The sequence below is a fragment of the Vicugna pacos genome, chromosome 32 (genome assembly GCF_048564905.1).
Source record: "Vicugna pacos chromosome 32, VicPac4, whole genome shotgun sequence".
NCBI classification, from domain to species: domain Eukaryota; kingdom Metazoa; phylum Chordata; class Mammalia; order Artiodactyla; family Camelidae; genus Vicugna; species Vicugna pacos.
In genome coordinates this window covers 3,524,426-3,547,868 of record NC_133018.1, presented here as the reverse complement: position 1 = coordinate 3,547,868, position 23,443 = coordinate 3,524,426, and the positions used below count along the sequence as shown (strand labels likewise).

The 23,443-nt window shown below is 54.9% G+C and overlaps 2 protein-coding genes across 2 annotated transcripts; both read left to right on the top strand.

Annotated features, from left to right (window-relative positions):
- Positions 1–1,122: 1,122 nt before the first annotated feature.
- Positions 1,123–23,337, top strand: LOC102539279 (immunoglobulin lambda-1 light chain-like). Its single transcript, XM_072952918.1, has 5 exons — positions 1,123–1,168; positions 1,284–1,569; positions 20,238–20,247; positions 21,530–21,581; positions 22,865–23,337. Exons 1-5 carry the CDS (start codon positions 1,123–1,125, stop codon positions 23,179–23,181), a joined length of 711 nt encoding a protein of 236 aa, XP_072809019.1. The 3' UTR covers positions 23,182–23,337.
- On the top strand, positions 3,470–17,679 carry LOC140690942 (immunoglobulin lambda-1 light chain-like). Its single transcript, XM_072953227.1, has 5 exons — positions 3,470–3,605; positions 5,998–6,267; positions 10,765–10,945; positions 15,763–15,884; positions 17,207–17,679. The coding sequence occupies exons 1-5, from the start codon at positions 3,470–3,472 to the stop codon at positions 17,521–17,523; spliced, it is 1,026 nt and encodes a 341-aa protein (XP_072809328.1). The 3' UTR covers positions 17,524–17,679.
- Positions 23,338–23,443: the final 106 nt, after the last annotated feature.

Genomic DNA, 23,443 nt, shown 5'->3' with positions numbered 1-23,443 from the left:
AATCAAGATGCAATAGTACAGTTTTAAATTTGGTAAAACTGAAGGAGTCAGAACAACTGTGGGAGGAAAATGGGAAAGATGAGCCTGAGTTTTAAAGCCCTGAAGGAGAAGAACCGGAGGAAATATTTCCCAGTGGTCTTCAGTGTTCCTGGGTTCGGAGGGCACTTCTGTCTTGACCTGGGGACGTGGGAAGGTGGAGCGTACAAGCAGCAAAATCACATCTTGTGACCAGAGCAATAACACAACAATGAAATGAGATGAAATCCTTGACCATCACTTGCATAATAAATGTCACAGCTGTGGGCGCAGAAACAGCCCTTTCTCCCAGCTGCTCTCTCCTCTCATTCATCTCCTGTGAGGTCAGGACACTGGCTAGTGGGCTTGTGGATCTCATGTCGCCTGTGAGAATCAAAAGAGGAAAAAGACAGTGCCCTGCGCAGAGGGCAAAGGGCAGAACTGGGAGAGCAAGCTCGGAGTCAGGATGTAGCTCCTGCCTGGGGTCCCCTGTTCCTCCTGGGAGGCCTCACACGTGTGCACCTGGTGCTCAGTGGCACCTGTGGGGGTGGCCTGGGGGTCAGTGATCTGCTCATGGATTTGATGTGGCAGATGCTCCAGAACGAAGGGGTGGGGGTGGGGAGGTGAGCAGGCTGCCACCCAGAACCCAGCAAACAGCAGGTGTTTCCCTGAGATGGGCACTTCCTTTACCAGAGTACAGACTCTGCGGAGTGAGCATCCAGCAGAGGGCACTGCAGAGTGTCCCCTGCACAAAGGGTCCCAGAGACACAGTCCCATCCCAGCAGGGACATAGAAGGTCCAGAAACACGGTAAGCAGGGCCACAGCTGGACTTTTTCTCCCCTGCAAACCAGCTAAATACAATTCATGTTTCTTATTTACACGACATCTACGGGTCAAAGACTTTAATCCCCTGATCAACATAACCTTCCAGGGATGTAGAGAATCTAGTGGCCAGGGCCAGGTTAGGGGTGGGGGAATCAGGGGCAGGAGCAGATTTGCATGGAGGCCCCGCCCTCCTCTGCAGCAGGGGGAGAGGATAAGAGAGGTCTGGGGGACCAGGCGCAGGGTTGGGGGCTCAGAAGGCAGCGCTCTGGGGCATCTCCACCATGGCCTGGGCTCTGCTCCTTGTCACCCTCCTCACTCAGGGCACAGGTGAGGCTCCAGGGAAGGGACACGGGGACATCTGGCTGATCCTTTGTGTCTCTGTCCTCAGGGTGACTTGGCGACCAGGCCTGAACTGACCTGAATGTGTTTATGCTCTTTTCAGGGTCCTGGGCACAGTCTGCCCTGACTCAGCCTCCATCGGTGTCTGGGACTCTGGGAAAGACAGTCACCATCTCCTGTGCAGGAACCAGCAGTGATGTTGGGTCTGGAAACTATGTCTCCTGGTACCAGCAGCTCCCAGGAACAGCCCCCAAATGCCTGATTTATCAGGTCAATAAACGAGCCTCAGGGATCCCTGATCGCGTCTCTGGCTCCAAGTCTGGCAACACGGCCTCCATGACCATCTCTGGGCTCCAGTCTGTGGACGAGGCTGATTATTACTGTGCCTCATATAGAAGTGGTGGCACTCCACACACTGGTCCACGTTCATGGCGAAGTGAGACCAAAACATTCTCTGAGCTCACAGGCTCTCTCCTTGCTCAACAGATGCTTCCACGCCCTGAGCAGCAGGCTTATGCAGCTCGGCCATGAAATGTCTGGACATCTCTCTCCTCGCGCAGTGAAGGTGAAGGAAACATGCACCCTGCATCATTCCCTTGGGAGACTAATCGCTTCCTCTTCCCTGGAGAAATGTGTCCCAAATGGGCCACTGTTTCCAGGTCTTCATCAGCAGTGTGATGGTTAATGGTCCATGTCTTCCTGCTGTGGGTAAGAGGTGCCCGTGCTGCTGTGAAAACACCATGGCTCGATGTGTCTGTGAGGCTGTGTCCAGAGGAGATTAGCACTGGAATCCATCGACTGAGTCAAGAAGATCACTGGTTCCAAAGGCGGTGGGAAGGGTCCCTGAGTGAATAGAACAAAAAGGTGGGGAAGGGGCGTGTGCTCCCTCCACGTCATCAGAGACGTCGTCCTCTCCTGACCTGGGGCACTGGCACTGCTGGGTCTTCAGATGCTGAACTCAGACCAGAACTTACATCACTGGCCCTCAAGTCACAGGCCTCTGGACTCAAACTGAATTAAATCACTGGCTTTCAGGGTTCTCTAGCCCTCTCCGGGGGGCCCCTCCCCTCCCAAGTGCAGGGTTATGGTCATGGCCAGCAGAGTCACAGTGGCCATCAGAGCAGTCTGACGGGCACAGAGCAGTGACCCTGGCTTGCTGATTGACGTGTTCCTAGGGGTGAAATAGGCAGGAAGCGGGCTGAATACTTACTTGGGCTTATAAGGAAAACACGTGTAGGTCCAGTGAGCAAAAGTTTAACTCAAATCACAAAGCGAGTCACAGCCCCTCAGTCAGTGGACTCCGAGCCTGGAGCCAGTTTACAAACCCAGACCCCCATGAAGGAAAGGGAGGCTTCGTCCCCTGGAGGAGGAACTCCGGTGCATCACTGAGAATTCATACTGTTGGTCTCTCTCCCAGGCTTCCCCAAAGGCACAAATAGCCTTTATCGGGGAAACTGTGCTTTGGGGAAAAGGAAATAATCAGACTTTTCAGGGACTACTGAACGCAGTTGTGAACTCACATTGGTTTTGGGACCCGCAGACCTCACCGTGGCCCTCCAGTGAGTCAGGGTTTCTGGAGATCAGCTGAACAGTGAATGGTGTTTTATCTCAGATCTGTCTCAAAGTGGCTCGAGTGGGTCCCTGAATCCATCCTATGGTCATTTCTCCAGTTCCAGAATATAGTTACCATGTGTCCCGAAATGTCCGCCATGAACTGGGTGCCATCTGAACCACTGCACCCCCGGCAAAGAGCGCAGCACAGGTGGGCGGCCGCGCTGCTGCGGCCCCGCTCGGGGCGTCCTCCAGGGACACAGTGAGAGGACACCCTCCGTGGGCAGCACTTCCGGCAGTGCACCTGGTTGCAACTTTTGGAAGGAGAAATGGCAGAGCATGCAATTATACATTTATTCATGGGTTTAGCTGGATGGTCAGGGACTTGGAAGAAACATGATAGGAAAGTTGGTCAAAAAATTAATTCAGTGAGAGGTATGTGGGTAGACCTCTCCAGGCAAAAAAAAAAAGAAGATATTTTGTCCACTGTGAACGCTGTGTTTGACTTCAGCAGAGGAGGACTTGTAATCAAGGGGCTAGAATGACTCAGTCTGCAAGTCCCAGACAGCATCTTTCCCCAGCCTCCTGTCTCTTCATCCCACGGCCTCATGAACAGGTGTCAATGGTGACCAGGCCAGAAATTATGCAAGGACTCAGCAACGGGGGCACCACAAACCAAGACTGACCCGACAGTCCAAACAGATCTGCTCATAGCCCAGACCCTTAGGGAATGAAAGCATGAGTCACCACCCCCACCCCAAGGTCAAGAACCATGAGGAGCTGAGACGCTTGCGGAAGGCGAAGGGAACAGAGTCTGAGCAGCAGCAGGAGGGGGCTGTGGCTCCCAGCTGTGCCTGCGGGACCAGCCACGGACGTGAATGCTGCAGGCGTCTGGGGTGTCTCCTCTTTACTTTGTTTCAATTGTGTGTGTGTGTGTGTCTCTGTGTTCACATATTAAGCAAAGAGCTTTCTTTTCCTTCCTCTCTCATCTCCTTATCACGTGACTGGAAGTCACCCGCACTTCTCAGGGAGTCCCTGGGCTCCATTTATGGTTCAAATTTCATAGAGGCAAATAATCTCCAGACGTTTATTGATATCTCAGCCGCCCAAATCCCTGCAGCTGGCAGACACGTGTTACAATGTGAGGGCCACCAGCTAATCACATCAACACGTCTGAAATACCCAACCCAGCCCCGTGGAGGAGGGTCACATCCCCTCACTCTGTCTTCCCTCGGTCCCTCCCCCAAGGAATTGGAAAAGACTTAGTAAATAGACATCCAGCCCAGAGCAAGGAGTCCCAGGCCCCCTGAATCCTCACGTCCATAAGTAACCAGACTTTGGGGTGAATCCAAAAGGGAGTCTCCAAGTGACCACACGCTTTCCCTTTGTGTCAGAATGTGCCAGAAGATACGGACAGTATTTGATAGTGAGGTACTGGCTGGACATGAGAACTTCTAAGCTCAGGTAGAGTGTAAACTTGAGATATTTCACTTAGAGGTTTTCAAGAAAGGAGCAAGGGAGTCAGTCAGAGGCCCAAAGATGAGTCCTTCAGGCCTGAAATCTCTTTGGAGAAAGGAGACATGCGAGAAGCAGGGGGCGCTGTGGGACCATGTCAGAGTCTGTGGGGAACTGGCCCAGCTGTGACTCTTTTCAAGGGACACCGTTTGCACTTCCCATCAGTGTCACCGTGCAGCCCTCAGCAGCTGGGATGAACCACACACCCAGGGAGGGGGGCGACAGAAGAAGGGACACAGAAATAAAGCCCTCAGCACCCCCACGCTTCCACACACCCTTCATCTGGCAGGTGCTCCCCCCCCCCCGCTGGGACTCAGCCCTGGGGGCAAGCAGGAAGCTGGGTGGGGGATTTGCCTGAGGGCAGCCTATCACGGAAGTGATGGAGAAGAGGAGAGGTAAGGCTGGAGGAGACCCAGTGATGCCACCACGCAGTGGGGACGATGCCCGTGGGGAAAGCAGGACAGAGAATGAAAGCTCCACAGGTCAGCCTGCGATGAGCAGGTACATTGAAGGCAGGTCGCCTGCGGTGGGGAGCTGTGCGTAAGAAACTGGCAAACAACCGCTTCTCTATCCAAAGTGCTGACCTTAACCCGGTCACCAGTATCACGCTTTACCAGGTGTGGGTGCTGTAAATCACAGTCGCCATCAAGAGCACCTGTTCTGTTTCCACGTACCTCCCCAACCGCACAGTAGACACCCAGTTATACCAAAGGCTTTGTCTTTATCTGAAACCACGTCCGGGGAGGAACTGGGTTGGTGTCTGGACAGTCACCGACTGATCATTCGTTGGCTGAATGTGTCTCTCCATCATGGAAAGAAAGAACATCCTGACAGCCTCACAATACCTGGCTTCACTCAACAAGCCAGTGTCCAAACTCTTAGAGGTGCAATGAAAGAGGATCTGGGTGACCTGCAAAGATAGTGACCTTCCCAGGGGAAGACCATGTCCCAGGAGAATATTTAAATTAGCATGTGACAACCTGGGCAAGGGGCACAAGAACTCCTGCTACGCACAGAATCCTAGAGACTGCACAGAAGATATAAACACGTCCTGTGTGGACTGTTTGGAAAAGAAGAACCAGAACTTTCCTCCAGGCACACCCCTGCCTGGCATGAGAGCTGATGTCTGATTTGGTGGATGGAGACCACACAGGGAAAAAGTTGTGTTCAGGAAGTATTGGCAATTATACTTAGATCAATAAATGTCCAGTAAACATGTTACACTAATGGGCCTTGTACCATCTGCAGATGACAGTTAACGCACCAGATCCCTAACTTCAGCAGTGATTCCAGGAATCCTCCAAAGTAAAGATCGGAGGGCAGGGCAGACTCCCTGCCCTGGAGCTGCTTGGAGGAAATGGGAGAACAAGTCTGTCCTCCTGAGTCACAGGTCCTGAGCCCACAGCAGCTTTGGATCAAATTCAGCCCCAGAGGAGAAGGACATTTGCATAAACACTAACCACTCACTAACCACAGAATTCAAGGAGGGAATAAGAGAGGACCTGGTGTGCCCTGCACTGCTGTCAGGTCTGAGAGCCAGAGCTCAGGGCGCCTCCACCATGGCCTGGACCCCTCTCCTGCTCCCCCTCCTCTCTCTCTGCACAGGTGCTGCCTCCAGGGCTCAGCCCCCAGGGTACCCAGGGATCAGCCTGGCCCTGAACATCAACTCAGCACAGGGGATGCTGTGGGGTGCATGGTCCTAGGGAATGAGGCCCTGGTCTCCACCCTCACTCTCCTCTCCTCTCCTGCAGCTTCTGTGGCCTCTTCTGCACTGACTCAGCCCTCCGCAGTGTCCGTGTCCTTGGGACAGACGGCCAGGATCACCTGCCGAGGAGACAGCTTAGAAAGATATGGTGCTAACTGGTACCAGCAGAAGCCAGGCCAGGCCCGTGTGCAGGTCATCTATGGTGATGACATCAGGCCCTCAGGGATCCCTGAGCGGTTCTCTGGCTCCAGATTGGGGGGCACAGCCACCCTGACCATCAGCGGGGCCCAGGCCGAGGATGAGGCCGACTATTACTGTCAGTCATCAGACAGCAGTGGTTACAATGCTCACAGTGACACAGGCAGATGGGGAAGTGGGACACAAACCCCCTCCATCTGTGTCACCCTCTCCTCCAGCCCCAGGAGGCCTGTGGACAAAGCAGTGACAGGTCTGGCCTGGTTCCTCCAGATCTGAGCTCCCAGGCTGCCCTCCCCCCACCCTCCAGGCAGTTCTGCACACGGTGGATCAGGAGTGAAACATGGCCTGGCTGGACCAGTGTGTTCTGGGCTTGTCTGAACAGGCCATGAATAGGGGACAGAGGTCCTGAATGGAAGGACAGTCAGAGGGACACAACTGACCAGTGGCAATTACCTCAGTATTTCCTTAAAATGGTCATCAGATTATCCAGCTTTAGACCCCAGAATCTGCCCACTTTTCTGAGCCATGGAATAGCCAGCACCTTTCACACACACCCAGACCACTGAGTCCAAGAGCAGCAGCTGTGTTGACCAATAACCCTGATCCTTGGCCCTGACCTGATTGGGGTCAGGTGGGATTTTAGGGCTGGATCCTGAACCTCAGCCAGGCCCCCAGTGATGGGGGCTGACAGAGAGAGTCCAGGAGCTGCCTGTGGCCTGGATGAGTCCACGAGGGCAGGAGGGGAGGGATGGCTGGTCTCCCGGGGAAGGATGGTTGCTGGCGTAGGGGAGCAGGAGTAGAGAGGATTCCGGGGTTCAGTCCAGCAGGGACCTCTCTCACCTGAGTCTGGCTCCACTCTCAGGGGACACAGGGCCATCCCATCTCATCCCCCCACTCCAGGAAACGGTTGTTCTCTCCGAGGGTTTGCAGTGACTTTGTCCCAAACATGCCCCTGCAGGTCCTCTCGTGGGGCAGGTCCTGCCCCCTTACACTGGAGGGAAGCAGCCAGGAAAACTGCAGGGACAAACCCACCCCAATGAGGGTCCCAGCATTTCCACACCCCAGGGGACTCTGCTGCTAAGAAATGGAAGAAAGTCGACCAGAGCATCTGATGGCCAGACAGAGGGACAGACCACAGGGTGTGAGGACAGGGATGGAAAAGGGGGGCCAGTGAAGATTATTCCCTGTGTGCTTAGATGGTGACCAGCCAGGGAGGGGGCTGCCAATACAGAGCCTTGGACAGAGAGGGACGGTCAGGGTGGGCTGGCGGGGACAGCCCGATGGCCAGGATCCATCTGTGCCCACACCTGCTCCCTCCATCCCTCCCTGTTCTGGGGAGGGCACCGTCTGCTCTCTCTGGACTTGCTGTTCACAGTCTCTCAGCGAGACTCTTGGGAATCTTCTTCCACTGTTTCTTCTTTTTTAAGTTATAATTTACATACACTAAGCATCACAATTTTTAGAAACTCTTTATGAGTATGTATAAATGCATATAGAGATGTAAGCGTCCCGCCACCGCAGCAGCCAGCAGCTCAGTCATTCCCACAGCTGCCCCAGGCGCCTCTGGGGGCGGCCCTTCCTCCGGCCCCGCCTCTGGGACTGCTGGTCTGCTCTCTGTCCCTACAGGCGGGTCTTCAGCGTGTGTGTGTGAGGGTTATCACCCCAACATAAAATCTTCTTCCTCCACTGTTACCTTTAACGTTCAAATAAAATTATGGCTGCGTGTCTCTCAGACCTGGTTCTGGTCGAATTTGCCTGTTTCTCTAGCCCTGGTCCCGGGACATCATTCTCTGCTGCAGCACTGTTCCCGCTGAGTCGCTGTCATCCTGAAACCTTTCTCAAGCACGCAGGACTATCCCTGGCCCTGAGCTGACCCTGGGGACACCAGGGCACAGAATCTAGGACCTGCCCCAGGAGCCCTCGGCAGGGGCAGAGCAGGGCAGCTCCTAAATGCCTCCCTCGGGCGCTGGTCACAAGCACGCTCCCCAGCAAGCCTGTCGCAAGCCGGCTGCACCCCAGACTCAGGTCTTCAGAAAACCCCCTGCAGAGGGGTGCACCACAGCCATTGGTCATCTCCGCCCTCAGTATCGGGGATAAACACCAAAAAGGCTTGAGCAGAACTTAGTGGTTGAATCTGTTCCTCCTTCACTTAAGAGTCTCCTTTACGTAAGAAGATAAATTTTAAAAGGTTGGGGGAATTTTAAATATCTGTCCGTCTTAGTGCATCTTTGCCAATACAATATCTTTTGAGAAAAATGCTTCCATCTCACAGGAGGAGCCTCTGGGGCCTGTGAGATGGACAGCAAGTAGGGGGCGAGGGAGTGCTGACCAGCAGGAGGTAGGGGACACCCTCCGACAGGGGAGCAGGGTAGAAGACACTGGACGTGACACACCTCTCTGCTCCAGGTGGGTGGGGGTGGGTGGGGCAGGGCACAGAGGAGCCAGGGGCCCTGAGCAGGCGGTCCGCCGAGCAGGACAGCGGGACTGGGACCTCTCTGGCCGAGCCTGAATCCAGCCCTCAGACATTCTCAGTCCAGGAGAGGCTGGGGCAGCCCTGAGCATCCAGGGCTGCACCTGCACCAGCTGGGAAGGCCCAGCCCATCCCTCGAGGGGCCCCAGGGTCCAGCCAGACTCGGATTTCCGACCACAGCCACCACAGGAGGATGTGGTCTGCGGTGGTGGCTGGCCGGAGGCTGTGGTGGGGTTGGGGGTGGGGCGGGTATCTGGAATCACTGAGCTTAGGGACAGCCCCTTTTTCTCCCCAAGAACTGGGGCTGTTCTGGGGGGAAACATAGCTTCTGTGCCTTAGGCAGTGGGAGGGAGGAGGGACCCTGCCCAGCCCCCAAGGTGTGAGGAGCCCAGGCCTGAGGCTGGAGTGGGCCAAGCACTACAGTGGGGAGACAGTGGACTGGGTCAGGGGCTCCCCTGTACCCTACATGATGGCTGCTACATCGCCCACACCACATTACCATTCAGTACCCAGCCCATCTCCAAGGCCAAGGATCTGCCTTTGTTGTGAAGTCCGGGCCGCAGCTCGGGGCCTGGCAGCCTGGGGTTCTTCCAAAGCTGCTCCATGAGTTTGGTCAGACCACGATATCACCACCATCGATTTCAGGTCTCCCTCCCGCTCACTACCATCAGTGTCCAGAGCTGGGGACGGTCTGGGATTTCATCCTCCCTGCAGGATACCGGCCGGTGTGTTTCGCTCCAGAGGGAGACACTGCCTCTACTTTCCAGTTTCATTCATTAACGCAGACATCATTGAAAAGATGGTCCAAACAAGAGGGGACCTGTGCCTTTGCTTGTGAGACCCGAGGACAGCGGTCCTCATCCCTGTGGGAGAACTGAAGTCCTGGCTGTTGGCCTGTGACCGTGTCTCAAAAGGGGCTGGACCAGTTGTAGCAGGAGAGTCACAACACGGGCCAGACAACTCTTAAGGAACCACCCAGGAAAGTGACTTTGGGAGGCCTGGGGTAGGGGGGCCTCTTTCAGAGTTGCTGGAACGGAAAACCAGGAGGGCCGCACAGCTGGGCTCGAGTGGACGTATTAGAGCTCCTGGGGATGAAAAGCAACTGGAAAGCGAGAGGCCGTGACAAGCAGGAACATGCAGCCTGCAGCCCTGAGTCCCTCCTACCCGAGCAGGGTGACAGCACCGGCACCCAGACAGAGGCCACAAGCTCAAAGCACACCCTGGAGCCTGGCAAGGGCCCAGCCTCTTGACGGTGTGGCATCAAGAATGTTCAGAGTCTGTTTGAACATCAGTGTCCTCATCTGCCAACAGAAGAGAAAAATCAGCTCAGCGGGCGGTCGGCTCCACTGTCAGCGCTGGATAACAGCACCCTCTCATCACTGCATCACTGTGTCCCGTATTGCATTCCTGGGCTTCAAAACAGACCCCAACTGAGCAGACATGTGATCTCCTTATTCCTCATGGCCTCCCTGCAGCAAAGGAACTGCCCCCATTTTACAGATAAGGAAACTGAGGCCCGGAGGTGACCTAGGTCTGGCTGCTTTCAACATCACTCCTTGAATAAGCGGTAGAGGACCCCTCCCCACAGAACCCCTGACTGGCTGAGGACCAGGGGCTGCTGGCCAGGCTTGGCCAACCCGGCCAAGGAAGGGCAGTCTCTACTGGCCGGAGTGGAGGCTGCAGGGACCCAGCCCAGGGGACTGGTCAGAAGAGAAGCCCCGGCCCGCTGATCTCAGGCCTCAGCAACTCTGTTCCGCTGAGTACTCGGCCGCCCTCCACAGCCCGGCCGGGCCGCTGGGAGATGCTCCACAGCTGGAGACGCCCTAGCGGAACAGAGACGTCAGCGGGGCAGGTGTGCGGAACCTGGGGCCTGGGGGGCAGTGCTGGGGGCTGGCTTTGGTGTGAAGGTTGAGCCCTGGATCCCCACCTCAGCGGAGCAGTTAGCAGATGCCACTCTGGGAGCGGACCCCAAGAGTAAGGGCTGTGGGCCCTGGAGGGGGCCTGGGACAGAAAAAGCTCAGGCAGAGGAGGGGCCACGCGGCTGGGGCGCACTGGGGCAGCCACTGCCAGCAAGAGAAACCAGGGGCACTTGCTGGCCTCCCTCCAGGTGGGCTGGAGTTGCCTTTGACCCTGAGGGCCAATGAGGCCCACGACAGGCCAGCTGGGCCGTGAAGACCCCAGGGGTCAGAGCCCTGGCCCCAGGCAGCACCGGCCTCTACTACTGCCGGCCTGTCAGTTGCCCCTGGCCGGCTGCCCCCATCGGCAGCACCGCAGGGAGCGGGGCCTCTGCACGGAGCTCATCCAGCCTGCAGCGCCGGAGATACAGGTAAGGGGCCAAGCGAGTTGTAATACAGGGGGAGAGGGGTTCCCTTTGATGGGAGCCAGGGATGGAAGGCTGGAGGGGAGAGTGGTGAGAAAGGAGATCAGCAGGAGAGGAGGGGCCTGAGCAGACACTGGCTTTCTTTAAAGTGTTGACATTTTGTCAAGTGTGGATTTGTTTGCATTGATTTTTATTTTTTACCATTGATTTGAAAGATTATTTATTTCAATGACTGAGTTTGGGGGGAACCCCTTAAATTTGGCCCCCAAGCCCAGTGCCTCACTTGCCCCGCCCCAGTCCTCTGAGCAGGGGAGAAGCAGGGAGGCAGGGCCAGGGGGTCCCCAGCAGGCACTGATCATTTTAGGGGCAGCGGCCCCACAAGGCAGATCCTGCCTTCTTCCCCATCTTCCAGACAGGGATAGAGGTGACCTGCCCAACATCACACAGCACATGGGCGCAGTCCCAGGACTTTAAGAAATGCCAGGACTGAACAGGCACCAGCATGACCTGTGTTTTACGAAAATGATCCAAAAGAGGGGATGGTCTTCAAGGCATCCAGAGAAGAGAGCCAGGGCTTGCCTCAGTCTCCCCCAGGGAGCTCAGCTCCTCGGTACGGCTCCTAAATGTTTCCTGGGTCCAGGCCTGACCCAAGGGGGTCATGTCCAGGCACAGGAGCTATGGACCATTTTCGGAACAGTAAGACAGGAGGAGGTGCCCGAACTGGTCTTACAGACCCAGGGCACTGACCTGTGATGCGAGCTCCAGGTGAAGGGAGCTGCATGGGCTGATGAGGAGACTGGGTTGCACAGGCCGGCAGGGAGCTTCTGGAGCTGGGGAGATCGGCACAGAACCTGGGGGTCTTTTATCCTGGGGTCCAGGAGTCATGGAGCGATTTAAGTGGGGGACTGTCAAAATTATATTCATGTTTTGGAAAAATGGCAGCAGATCGGAGACTGGTGTGAGGCCAGATTAGAGGATGGAGGAGTGGCTGGTCCACGGTGACCAGGTACCAAGATCTCCGATGGAAACAGCAAGTGGATTTGAAGTGGCGGTGCCCGAGGGCTGACGGGGAGGAACAGGCACTGACCTGGACTGTCTATACAAGTCTAAAACATACACCCTTTTTTGCAAAATGCAGCAAGTCATTTTTTTAAAAAAGCGTATTTATTTAAATTGTGTAATTTACAGAGATATAACCAGAGGCTTCCAGACCAGAAACTCAACATTATTAATGACAGGAGGAAAATGGAAATAACCCAAATATCCAGCAGGAAGGGTGGGACTAAATACCCATGGACTCTTACACAAACCTTCAAAATTATGTTTCTGAAATTGGGTTTTTAAAGTACATGTGCATTTTCAAAAGCCGGTCAGAAAATATACAAAAATTTCAGGGGCATGTCTCTGCCTGGTGGGATTCCACCTAGTGTTAATTTTTGCTTTATAATATTCTATACTTACAAAAATGTTCTCAAGAATATATATTTCATTTTTTTCTTCTGAAATAATTTTTAATGCAAGAGTAGTATGTGCTTTCAAACAAAGATTTAAGCACAAAAGTGTATAATGTAAAAACTGCATTTGCTGTTACCATCCCCCACATCCTACCCGTGTTGGGATTTTATTTTTCCAACACGGAGTCGTATTCTGTACAGTAGCCTGCACTAGCTTTTCAAACAATCTGTTGACATGTTTCCCATCAGTCCGTAAAAAGTTCATCATGGCTTTGTCAGGCTTCACAGTTTGGGTGAACCAGCATGTCTCTAGTCATTCCCCAAGTAATGGACATTTAGGTTGTTTCCATTTAAAAATATCAATTACAAGAGATGCTACAGTGGAAACTGCCACACACGTGCACATGCTGTGCACGTGTGTGAAGTGCACTTAAGTGTCTCCATAGGAACAATGCCTAAAAGTGGGATTGCTGGGTCAGAGAGAACAGGCTTTGGAATGTTCACACGTGGCACCAGTGATCCTCCCAAAAGTCTGGTCCAGCTTCCACTCACTAGAGGGAATGACGGTGCCTGCTCCTCTCCATCCTTGCCGACAACGTGGCAGGACTGATCCTTTTGTTATTTTGCGCATCTGATGAGCAAAAATGAGGACAAATATGTTTGTTGTTTATTTGTTTGATCATTCATGAAACTTATTATCCTTTCATATTTTTATTGAGTGATTTTATTTATTCTGTGAATTTACCAGTCATAATTTTGCTTGGTTTTCTTTTTTGTTTTTGATTTGTGTTTTTTTCATTCGGTTGGTTGTATTCTCTTAAAGTTCTATTGAAACTCTTTCTCTATTTGGAATACAACCCCTCGGTAAGTACGTGTGGCATAAGTATCTTTCCCTGGTCTGTTTTATGGCTTTTTTGCTGAGGTGCTTCACCATAAAGCCTTTTGAATTTTCACATGTCAGGTTGGCTGTTTCTGTGATCAGTGGCAAACAGAAGAAAGGCATCTTTCTTTCGATTTTCTTTTCTATTTCATTCAGGGGCCTTCATTGCTCTGCTGTGTGTTTTCTCTCTGCCTGGAGTTTACTTTAGCGTACGCAGGAATATAACCTTATATATTTTCCAAATGGAGAGCCAATTGTCATACATTTGTTGAATATGAACACAATTTTTGTCAAATCTTAAATCACTGATGTATCGCATCCTCTCTGTGGTTCTGCTGATCTAATGATCAGTTCCCATGTCCGTTCCACCCCGTTTTAATGATTTTTGATTGACAGTGTGTTTGGGTACCTAGCAGAGAACGACTCTGTCATTATGACTCACTCAAAATATTTGCATTGGTTTTCTGTCATTATTCCCTCTGTTGGACTTAGAGTCAGTTCACTAAGTTTTTCAAATTATCCCTTTGGTGCTGTGTTGTAATTTCATGGAGTAGATGGGTTCCTTTGAGGAGAATTGATGTCTTTGTCTATCGTGTCCGTTAGTCAGGGTGCATATGTTTTATCCACGGGAATCTTGCTCGTTTTGTGTTAAGTTTATTTCTAGGGGTTTTAACAGAATTTTTATTGAAGTTGTCAGTGTTTCGCCACTTTCCTATCCAGGGTGGTAACCGCCCGTGTCGGAGGAAACCTGACTTTCCCTTGTCGTTCTCACATGGTCGTTTTCGTTAACGCTTGTATTATTTCCAGTACTCCTCCAGCGGAGTGTTTTGGGATTACTTTATTTAAGTAGACTAACCCAGCATCGTCAAAGAATAATTTTATCTCGTTATTCCTAACACTCATCCCCCCTCATCTCATCCCATTCGTTCAAATCTGTAGACTATCTTGACTAGTGAAAAGTCAGGGTGGGAACCTTGGTCTTTAAAGCAGTTCTACCTTTATGCGGGAATTTGGCTGTAAGTTTTGGGAGACATCCTTTATCATGTTGAGGAAGTTTCCTTAGATGATCAACTTAATGCAAGGCTGGAAGTTTGCTTTCTTTACATCAGAAACAAGGGTTGCATTTATACTGCTGTTCTAGTACATTTTGTGTCAAAAAGCTTACGTGCCCACCTTAAATAGAGCTGTGACAAAATCATCCTGCTGCTGAGGTGAAAAGTGCTGGTCCCAGGTTACCTGCCAGCTTAGAAAACTATGTTGGGAGGGAAAAGCAGATTTGGCAAAGCGTAACATTCTTGTCATCATAAGCTCTTAGAGCATAACTAGAGTGTGGTTTTTTTTTTCCTTTTTCTAAGTATTTTAGTGATATTATTGTGTTATGGTTGGACAGCTCAGACAGAGGGTGATTCAGTGAGGGCAAAACATTTGGGGATGGCTCCAGGCCTCCAGCTTGGGGAGAGACCTACTGACATGAGGACACGGAGAGGGAGCAAGCCTTCCAGGGAAATGTGCGGAGTCCAGGTGGGGAATGCTGAGTTTGCCGTGTCTGTAGGGCATTCAAGCTCAGATGCGTTCAGGAGACAGAATATGCGTAAATCTAGAGCCAGAAAGAGATGTCAGGAGTGGAAATAGGGATGCAAGACCCCCCAGCAGTTGTTAAAGAGCACAGTGTGGGTCAGAGGTAGAGAGAGTGGTCGGGCACAGGGGACTGGGGAGGGACCTCAGACTTGACTGGGTTGGGGACTTTGGTGTCCTTGACCTGAGAAGTTTCAGGGAGAAATGGGGGTGAGAGGGAGGGAGCTCCTCCCACTATGTCCCAGCATCTAAAACAATGCCTGGCAGACGGATGCTTGGGAACCATGGTTGGACAGATGGACAGATGGACAGATGAATGATGGATATATGGATGGGTGATAGATGATGGGAGAATGGATAGATGGATGATGGATGGAAAATCAGAAAGACAGTGATCTGAGAGATCAAAGAATGTTTCATGGAAGAGGTGGAACTGAACTGTGTCTCAACAGGTGGAGACAATGGGGCAGGGCCGTCCCCACATGGAGCACCAGGAGTCAGGAATGACCTGGTGTCCACAGGCCCAGGGAGGAAACCACCTGGCTGGACTGTGGGAAATTGTTGGGGAGCAATACTCAGAGGCCCTAAAATGAGGCCAGGAGAGGTTGGGCAGGTCCGAGCCAGCTCAGGACTCACTGCCGCATCACATGGCCACCTGCCGGCACGCAGCCCTCAGCATCTCCATCAGCACTGAGGATTCAGGGGTGACCAGGACAGCCTGGGGTGGGGGACACACTGGGTGACTCCAAGGCATGGGTGGCCTCTGCCTCAGACAAGAGGCTGGGGACAGAGACGCCTCTGGGCCATGGGCTCACCCAGGGTGCCCTGGCCACTAGGGGGCTGGCTGCTCCCTCCCCCCGCCCCATGACACAGCTCCCCCCCCCCCACTGCAGCCCTGTGCCCGTCACGCCCAGCAGGTCACCACTGCAGCCCGGCCCCCGGGGGGCGGTCCCCAGGTGCTGGCCCAGCGGGTTTTGGCCCGAGCCTCAATCAGTGTGGAATGACTTCAGCAGCAGGACCCACCTCACGGTCCTAGGTAAGTGGCTCTCACACTTTTCCCAGCCTGTCCCACCCTCTGCTGTCTCAGGAAAGTCACTTTTCTCTCTCTGGGGCTGCTCCCCCTCTGCCTTTCCAGCCTTAAGGGCCGACCCCAATCTTTCTCCATGGGATTGGGGGAGGCGGGTTGGGCTTGGGGTGACCAGCAAGAAGGACCCCAAGAGCAGGGGCAGCCGCCTCCAGAGTCTGACAGTCAGACGTGGCCAGTCCAGGGACCGAGGCCGGTTCTGATGCAGGACACGGGGGTGGTCTTGGGGACAGTGCTCGAGCCCTGGGGTCTGGCTGAGGGCTGGATGCCCAGCCTGGGAGGGCCACACAGGAGGTTGGGGTTTGGGGGTCTGTGACTCCAGCCACCAGGGACACAGAGAAGCAGCCCGAGGGAGGCCCTTGAAGGGTGGAGAGTGGGGTCCCACTCACTCTGGGCTGAAGCTCTCGGGTTCCCTGCTGGGCCAGGAGGACACAGGGACACAGAGACACAAGTGAGATAGGGCGGGGTGACCAGCAGCCTGGCGCTCCCGGGATGGTGGCCAGAAAGGAGAGGGATCCGTGGGGCAAAGACTCCTCTGTCCCTGGATCCCTGACCCCCAGGGGCCCAGGTGTCTCCCCTGCCCACAGGTCGGCCTCCTGCCTGCCTCAAAGGGCGCAGTACACTCAGGAGATGACAGACAGGAAGGGAAGGGGGGCTCGGAGCTGCTCGGCTGCCCCATAAAATCAGGATCGTGCAGTCAGGGCAGCAGGGATGGGGAGACGGGGGGAGGGGCCTGGAGCTTTGGTGGGGAGGACCCAGGCCTCGCCGGGAGAGCAGAGGCCCAGCTGGGGCAGAGCTGATGCCTGACGGGGAGGAGAGGCTCCAGGACCCACCGTGAACCAGGCTTTGGCTCGGGGCCACCCCGCACGACTTCAGGATTGTCCTGGCAGCCTGAGTGGGGAACACAGTACACCTAGGAGGCAACTGGGCTCCGGAAGAATGAAGTAAGCTGGGGACCTGATGCTGGGCTGAGGGCTCCGGACGTCAAGAACCTATTCCAAACTCAGACTCCAGGGCCCAGGAGGAGGGAGGGGAGCTTCCTGGTCACAGACGGGGAAACGGAGGCTGCATATGGGACGGCTCAGCCAGGTCACCTGGGAGAGTGACATCAAACGGCTTCTGAACGGCTGTCGGCTTCCAAGGGCTGAGTGAGAGAGGGGACAGAGAAGGAACACAAGGCCACCAAGTGCACCATCACAGAGGCCGTGATGGATAGGGGAGCCCCATCCTTGGACTCCAACCTGCATGTCACACCCTCTCCTCTGACCACACAGGTCAGCCCAAGTCCGCACCCTTTGTCACTCTGTTCCCGCCGTCCTCTGAGGAGCTCACCACCAACAAGGCCACCCTGGTGTGTCTGATCAGTGACTTCTACCCGGGCAGCGTGACGGTGGCCTGGAAGCAAGATGGCACCACCGTCACGCAGGGCGTGGAGACCACCAAGCCCTCGAAGCAGAGCAACAACAAGTACGCGGCCAGCAGCTACCTGAGCCTGTCGCCCAGCACGTGGAAGTCGCACAGCAGCTACAGCTGTCAGGTCACGCACGAGGCGGGCACCGTGGAGAAGACGGTGTCCCCCTCCCAGTGTTAGGCCCCCGGGCCCCCACCCTCGGGGGCTTCCTCACCCAGACCCCCCTCCCCACTCTCCATGGACCCCTGAGCCTCTGCCCAGGTCAGCTCAGACCAGGCGGGTCTCATCCCGCCCTGTTCCTGCTCCTCCTTAATAAAGACCTTGTCATTTATCATCTGACATGTCTGATGTGCACTCTGTGTCTGGCCATGCCTCTCGGTTAAGGGTCAGTGACTACAGGAAGGGACAGTTGGTGACATGAGATTCCATGTACCTGACGTCCCCCCAACCTGTCCCCCAGGGACCAGGGAGCTCTGAGTGCTGGTGGGAGCCGTGACCCAGAACAGAGCATTGTTGTGCGGTGCCAGCCCCTGGGGTGCAGTCCTTGTGCCCTGGGAAGGGAGAAGGGCCAGTGAGAGGGACATGGGACAGTTCTGGGGGAACAAGGAGAGGAGGAGGGATCCCAGGGAAGGCTGAGACGCAGAAGGTCAGTTGTGTGACCCTACTTGGGACCTCAGGCATGAAGAGTCTGGACACGTGAAGTCAGGTCAGGGACGGAGTTAGTCTATGGTGGGGTGTGGATGGAGCAGGTGCCATCACCCTATATGGAGGGGAGGGGACACGGGGAAGCTGAGTCTTTGGGAAAGGACACCGCCTGAGCACCAAAAAAGCATCCAGTGATGCTCCCAAGGAGAGAGAATCACTGGAACTCGCCAATAGAGTCAGACTCAGTCAGATCAGCTCAAGGCAGGGTACGTGTGGCCTGTGGGCTACAGCAAGGTCAAGTTTCCCTCACAAGTCAGCACCCCTAGTTCCCTGCCCAGGGACCCTCCCCCCATCCATCTCCAGGGCTCACCCCAGTGCACCTCCAGCTGAGACACTCACTCGGGCACTCACTCACGGTCTGAGACAAGCACGGTCACCCTCTGGAAGGTGAAGGCCTAGGCTCTGTCATCCACAGGACCCCTCGCCTCGCAGCCCCCTGTCGATACCTCCAGCTCCTCTGGGATGGGGAGCTGCCTTCACCAGAGCTGCCAGGCAGCCGAGACAGCTCAGCGACAGAGCCTGCAGGGACAGGGGACTCTAGGGCATTGGTGAGGCAGAGGACAGGACCCCTTTGGAGCTTCCGCCCAGGTACCCCAGCCCCAGAGCACAGACTAGGAGGTGAAAGAGGCGAGGGGTCCTCGTGGCCCACAGCAGCTGCCTGACCCCATTTCCTGGATGGGAACACTAAGACCCCAAGGGAGGAGGGGACCACCTAGGTCTCCCTCGTCTCAGTGGCCCTGCTGGGTACAATGCTTCCAGCCGCCCCGCCCCGAGCGACGGCCACCCCTCATACAACACCCCTCGGTGTTGTTACCAGTTTTCACTCTGAAGAACTGAGGTCACAAAACGAGAAGACAGAGGAGTAAAATGACCCCCGGGTTCCGGTCAACCAGGCCCCAGAATCATCAATTCACCACTGATGCTGACCTCACCTCCCCACACCAGCGCAAACCCTCCCTGACGCAGGCCGTTCCAGCACATTCTACGTCATGTCTTTTCTCTGTAAATATTTCATTTGTGCCCTGGAAGGAAAGGACCAAAAATACACCTCAATATCATTATCAAACCCAAACACAGAATATAAAAACAAATATATGCACTGAAACTATGCTGGACGCCAGAAATTGGCACAGCACTGTAAACTGACCATCCCTCAAAAAAGATAAAATAAAATGTGTAAGAAAGGAAATGCATATGTAAAGTATAAAGTCATGCACAAAATGTAAAAAATAAACTGAATATCAGGGAAAAAGAAGGTTCTTTTCACACTTGAAATAGTAAACTGGTGTTCGGTTATTTCATAAAATGTAAAAAATAAAAACCAAACAGAAATTGGCCTCAGTTCCTTAGTATCACAAAAACAATCGGGGGGAGGGCGTAGCTCAATGGGTAGAGTGCAGCTCTGTACGCAGGAGGTCGTGGGTTCCACCCCTAGTACCTCCACTAAGTAAGTAAATAAATAAACCTAATTACTTCCTCCCTCAAAAAAATAACAAAAGCAAAATCGCTTTCAGGTGACATGCCTCGCAGTCGTCACAAGTGTGTGGAATTGGTTGTGTTTTAGGTGCTGTGTGATGTTATGGTTCTTCGGGTCCTTTCTATGAGGGTTGGAAGAGTGTGGCTCGGCGATCGATGTGTGGTGGGCCTGGTGGCTCCGTCAGGCTCTTCCAAATCACTCTAGTTTTCCTTGCAGGGCGGGGGCTCCAGGAGCTCAGCTGCTGCTCCCGGACTCCGCCAGGGTCGGGGTTCGGCCCCCGGCCTCCCTGGGCTGTACCTGAGTGGTTCTCTCTGCTTCGTGTGCCTGCAGATGGTTCTGAGGTGCAAAAGATGAAGCGGGGTCAGGTGTGACCTTTGGGCGAGACCGTTGCTAGGACAGTTGGCTGCTTCCATCCAAGGTGTCCTTCTGGGGTCACAGGTCATTTAGTAAAATTATCTTCCTTTGACGCGCAAATTCCAGGTCCATCAGGTGGGATGGGAGGCCGGGTGCAATGTTCCGGTTCTGCGCTCCTTCCTCCGCTGAGGCTGCCATTTGCCCACAGAGGGAGGCCCTTCAGATGCTCTTTACTGCTCTGGGGTCAGGTCCAGCTGCAGTGAATACAGAGATACGTTTGGTGTTCTGGTTTTGTTGTTGTTGTTGTTGTTGTTTTTCTTTTCTTTAAATTATAACTGTATTATTTAATTTTTTTAACTTGGGGGGAGGTAATTAGGTTCATTTATTTGGAGAGGAGGTACTGGGGATTGAACCCAGCGCCTCGTGCACGGCGCTACCTCTTGAGCGATACCCTCACCCCGGGTTTGCTCTTTCTTTAATGGAGCGGTTTACCAAACGGTGACTGGTCCCTGCCGTCTTCTGAAAGTTAACAACCAACACTAGGGTACATGGATTTGATGTGTTCGGATCCATTGTGCTTCTATTTTCGTTCAAACACTTTTTAGTGAAGTGTAGTCAGTTCCCAATGTTCAGTCCATTTCTGGTGCACGGCATGTTTCACTCACTCATATCCACACATAGATCTGCTTTCATGCTCCTCTCCTTACAGGTTACTATATGGTACTGAATACAGCTCCCCGTGCTGTTCCCTTGATGATCCCGGTGCCCCACCTGTGCCCACGGGAGCCTGCATGGGGAGCCCCAGGGCCTCGGGCACCGGCTGGGGAGACCGCCACACACCCCCCTGCTTTCTGCTGTGACAGTCTGTTGTGGGCCCATCTTGTGCCTTTCCAGCCTCCGGCCTGGGATGGGCCGTTTCTCCCATCGACCGGATTCTCTCTAGTGAGGTGGTATTTCGGGAACACAGTGGAGGCGCTCACTTATGTCTCCCCTTTGAATCAAATGCTCCCAGACACAAAGATCACATGAGACGCTGAGGGGTGTCAGGGAAACTGTGGCGTCCTCCCTGCAGGTGCAGGCTGGCCTTCCCTACTGGCACCAGCCCAGGCCTCCCGACAGAAGCCCATCCAATGCAGGAGAACCCCAGGGAGGTCGGGCCGAGACCCAGGGAGCCCAGCTGGGGTGACAGCGAAGCCTCTTACGGTCAGTTCACTCCAGGGCAGCCTGCCCTTTCTGTGGGTGGCCTGGGGACACCCGAGATCACCTCCTGCCCTCCGTCTGTGGTCTCGCCAAGGGATCAGGATTCTGTCAACCCTACGTAGGAAAGAAGCCCCAGCCCTTCCAGAGAACTCCACTCCTTAGGGAGGCAAATGCCCTCCCGTGGTGTCCTTCCCATTCCTGGGCGACAGCGGTTCACGGGAAAACCATGTCCAACACGCCGACCCCCTTTGGGATCCTGCCTTTCCAAGAGTGTGACTGCTGGGCACCGGGTCCCTGTCACGTTCTGCCCCTGGGATGGGCAGGGCAGGCACGGGGACCCCTGCAGAGCAGCCACCAGCCTGGGGCAGTGGCCCAACTTCCTCCATCTCAGCTGCAGGTGGGGGGCTGGGGGTGGGGCAGGGGCGTCCCAGGGAGGGGTTTTTGTTCAAGCCTGTGTCACTGTGTGCTGTGTTCGGCGGAGGGACCCATCTGACCGTCCTGGGTGAGTCTCCTCTTCCCCCCACCCCCGATTTCCCGGCTCTCCCCAAACTTTGGGCAATTTCCTGCTGTTCTGCTCTTTTCTGGGCCTTGTGTCGGCCTCGGGTCAGGCTTTCAAGCAGGAGCCCAGCCCCTGGGGCCCGACCTCTTCCCCAGCCTGTCAGACCCTCCTGCTCACCTCTGCGCTCGCAGCAGCCCTTCCCCTCTGACCCAAGGATCACCTGCTGCCTCTGTCCGTCTGCCAGGGCCAGGCTGGCCCTTAGACTCGCTCCGCTCTGTCCTGCCCCATCGGGGCTCCAGGTGGACCCGCTTTGTCTCTGGGGGTACTCGGGGCCTCCTTCTCAAGGGGAAGGAGGGAACAGACAACTGAGGGGGGACCGTGTGGAGACATGAGAGGGGCCCGGATCCCTCAGGGCCGAGGCTGGAGAACAAGTCACAGGTTCAGGAACGGCCACAGGGCTGTGGGTCTAGGGATCCAGGGTCAGGGACGCGCAGGGGTGCAGGGCTCCGCCAGGTCTCTGTGGGGCTGTCACAGACAGAGCCCTGCGCCGGCCTCGGCCTCAGGGGAGCTGCACAAAGGAAATCAGGAGAGAGGAGACGGCTCTGAAACCCAGGAAGCTGTCCTCAGAGGACAGCTCTGAGGGGCTGGCTGGGCTCCTGGGTCTCGGCAGCACAGGGCCCCTTGCACGTGAACCCTCCTGTGAGAAAGGCAGACTCCCAGCACTGGGCCTCTGCTGATACGACCAGCTGGCCAGGGAGGACGACAAAAAGGACTTGGCACTTAAGAAGGGGACCGGCAGAGGAACGCTCTCTGATCAGCAAAGCTCCTACCCTATCAGACAGGCTGCAGGGGAGACAGATTAGCGTAAAAACAGACCCCTTTGGGAAAACAGCCGAGGTCCCAAGAGCAAGACTATCGGGTCCAAAACGTCCCGAGATCAGCTCCACGGGACGCCAGAGAGCTCACGTCACCCACTTTCAAGACATCTTCCGAAGCTCAGGAGGAGGCAGGACAGGGGGTGAGGGTCAGATGTCTGTGTGGGAGACCAGGGCCCAGACGGGGTCTCAGGACAGCGATGGCAGGTGTTCAGGCTCAGGGTTTCCTAAGGAAATGGGGAGAGGATGGAGGACCACCCTCCTTGGCAGGGACCCTCAAACTCAGTTTGGTCTCTGAACTAGGGGTCCTCCTGGGTCCTCAGCAGCCCCTGTCCCACTTTGAGACACAGGTCAGAAGCTCCCAGGACAGGCACCGGGCGTCTGACCTCCTGCCCCTCCCCCGCTTTGCAGGTCAGCCCAAGGCCGCACCCTCGGTCACTCTGTTCCCGCCGTCCTCTGAGGAGCTCACCGCCAACAAGGCCACCCTGGTGTGTCTGATCAGTGACTTCTACCCGGGCAGCGTGACGGTGGCCTGGAAGCAAGATGGCACCACCGTCACGCAGGGCGTGGAGACCACCAAGCCCTCGAAGCAGAGCAACAACAAGTACGCGGCCAGCAGCTACCTGAGCCTGTCGCCCAGCACGTGGAAGTCGCACAGCAGCTACAGCTGTCAGGTCACGCACGAGGCGGGCACCGTGGAGAAGACGGTGTCCCCCTCCCAGTGTTAGGCCCCCGGGCCCCCACCCTCGGGGGCTTCCTCACCCAGACCCCCCTCCCCACTCTCCATGGACCCCTGAGCCTCTGCCCAGGTCAGCTCAGACCAGGCGGGTCTCATCCCGCCCTGTTCCTGCTCCTCCTTAATAAAGACCTTGTCATTTATCATCTGACATGTCTGATGTGCACTCTGTGTCTGGCCGTGCCTCTGGGTTAAGGGTCAGTGACTACAGGAAGGGACAGTTGGTGACATGAGATTCCATGTACCTGACGTCC

Bases quoted from the DNA above. Each gene is read 5' to 3' on its own strand.
- LOC140690942 (XM_072953227.1), top strand. From the start codon at position 3,470: ATGAGTCACCACCCCCACCCCAAGGTCAAGAACCATGAGGAGCTGAGA. The intron at 6,268-10,764 runs GTCAGTCATCAG...AGGGCCAATGAG, and splicing joins GGATGAGGCCGACTATTACT to GCCCACGACAGGCCAGCTGG. The intron at 15,885-17,206 runs GTAAGTGGCTCT...CTGACCACACAG, and splicing joins GACCCACCTCACGGTCCTAG to GTCAGCCCAAGTCCGCACCC.
- LOC102539279 (XM_072952918.1), top strand. From the start codon at position 1,123: ATGGCCTGGGCTCTGCTCCTTGTCACCCTCCTCACTCAGGGCACAG. The intron at 1,169-1,283 runs GTGAGGCTCCAG...TGCTCTTTTCAG, and splicing joins CCTCCTCACTCAGGGCACAG to GGTCCTGGGCACAGTCTGCC. The intron at 21,582-22,864 runs GTGAGTCTCCTC...CCCGCTTTGCAG, and splicing joins GACCCATCTGACCGTCCTGG to GTCAGCCCAAGGCCGCACCC.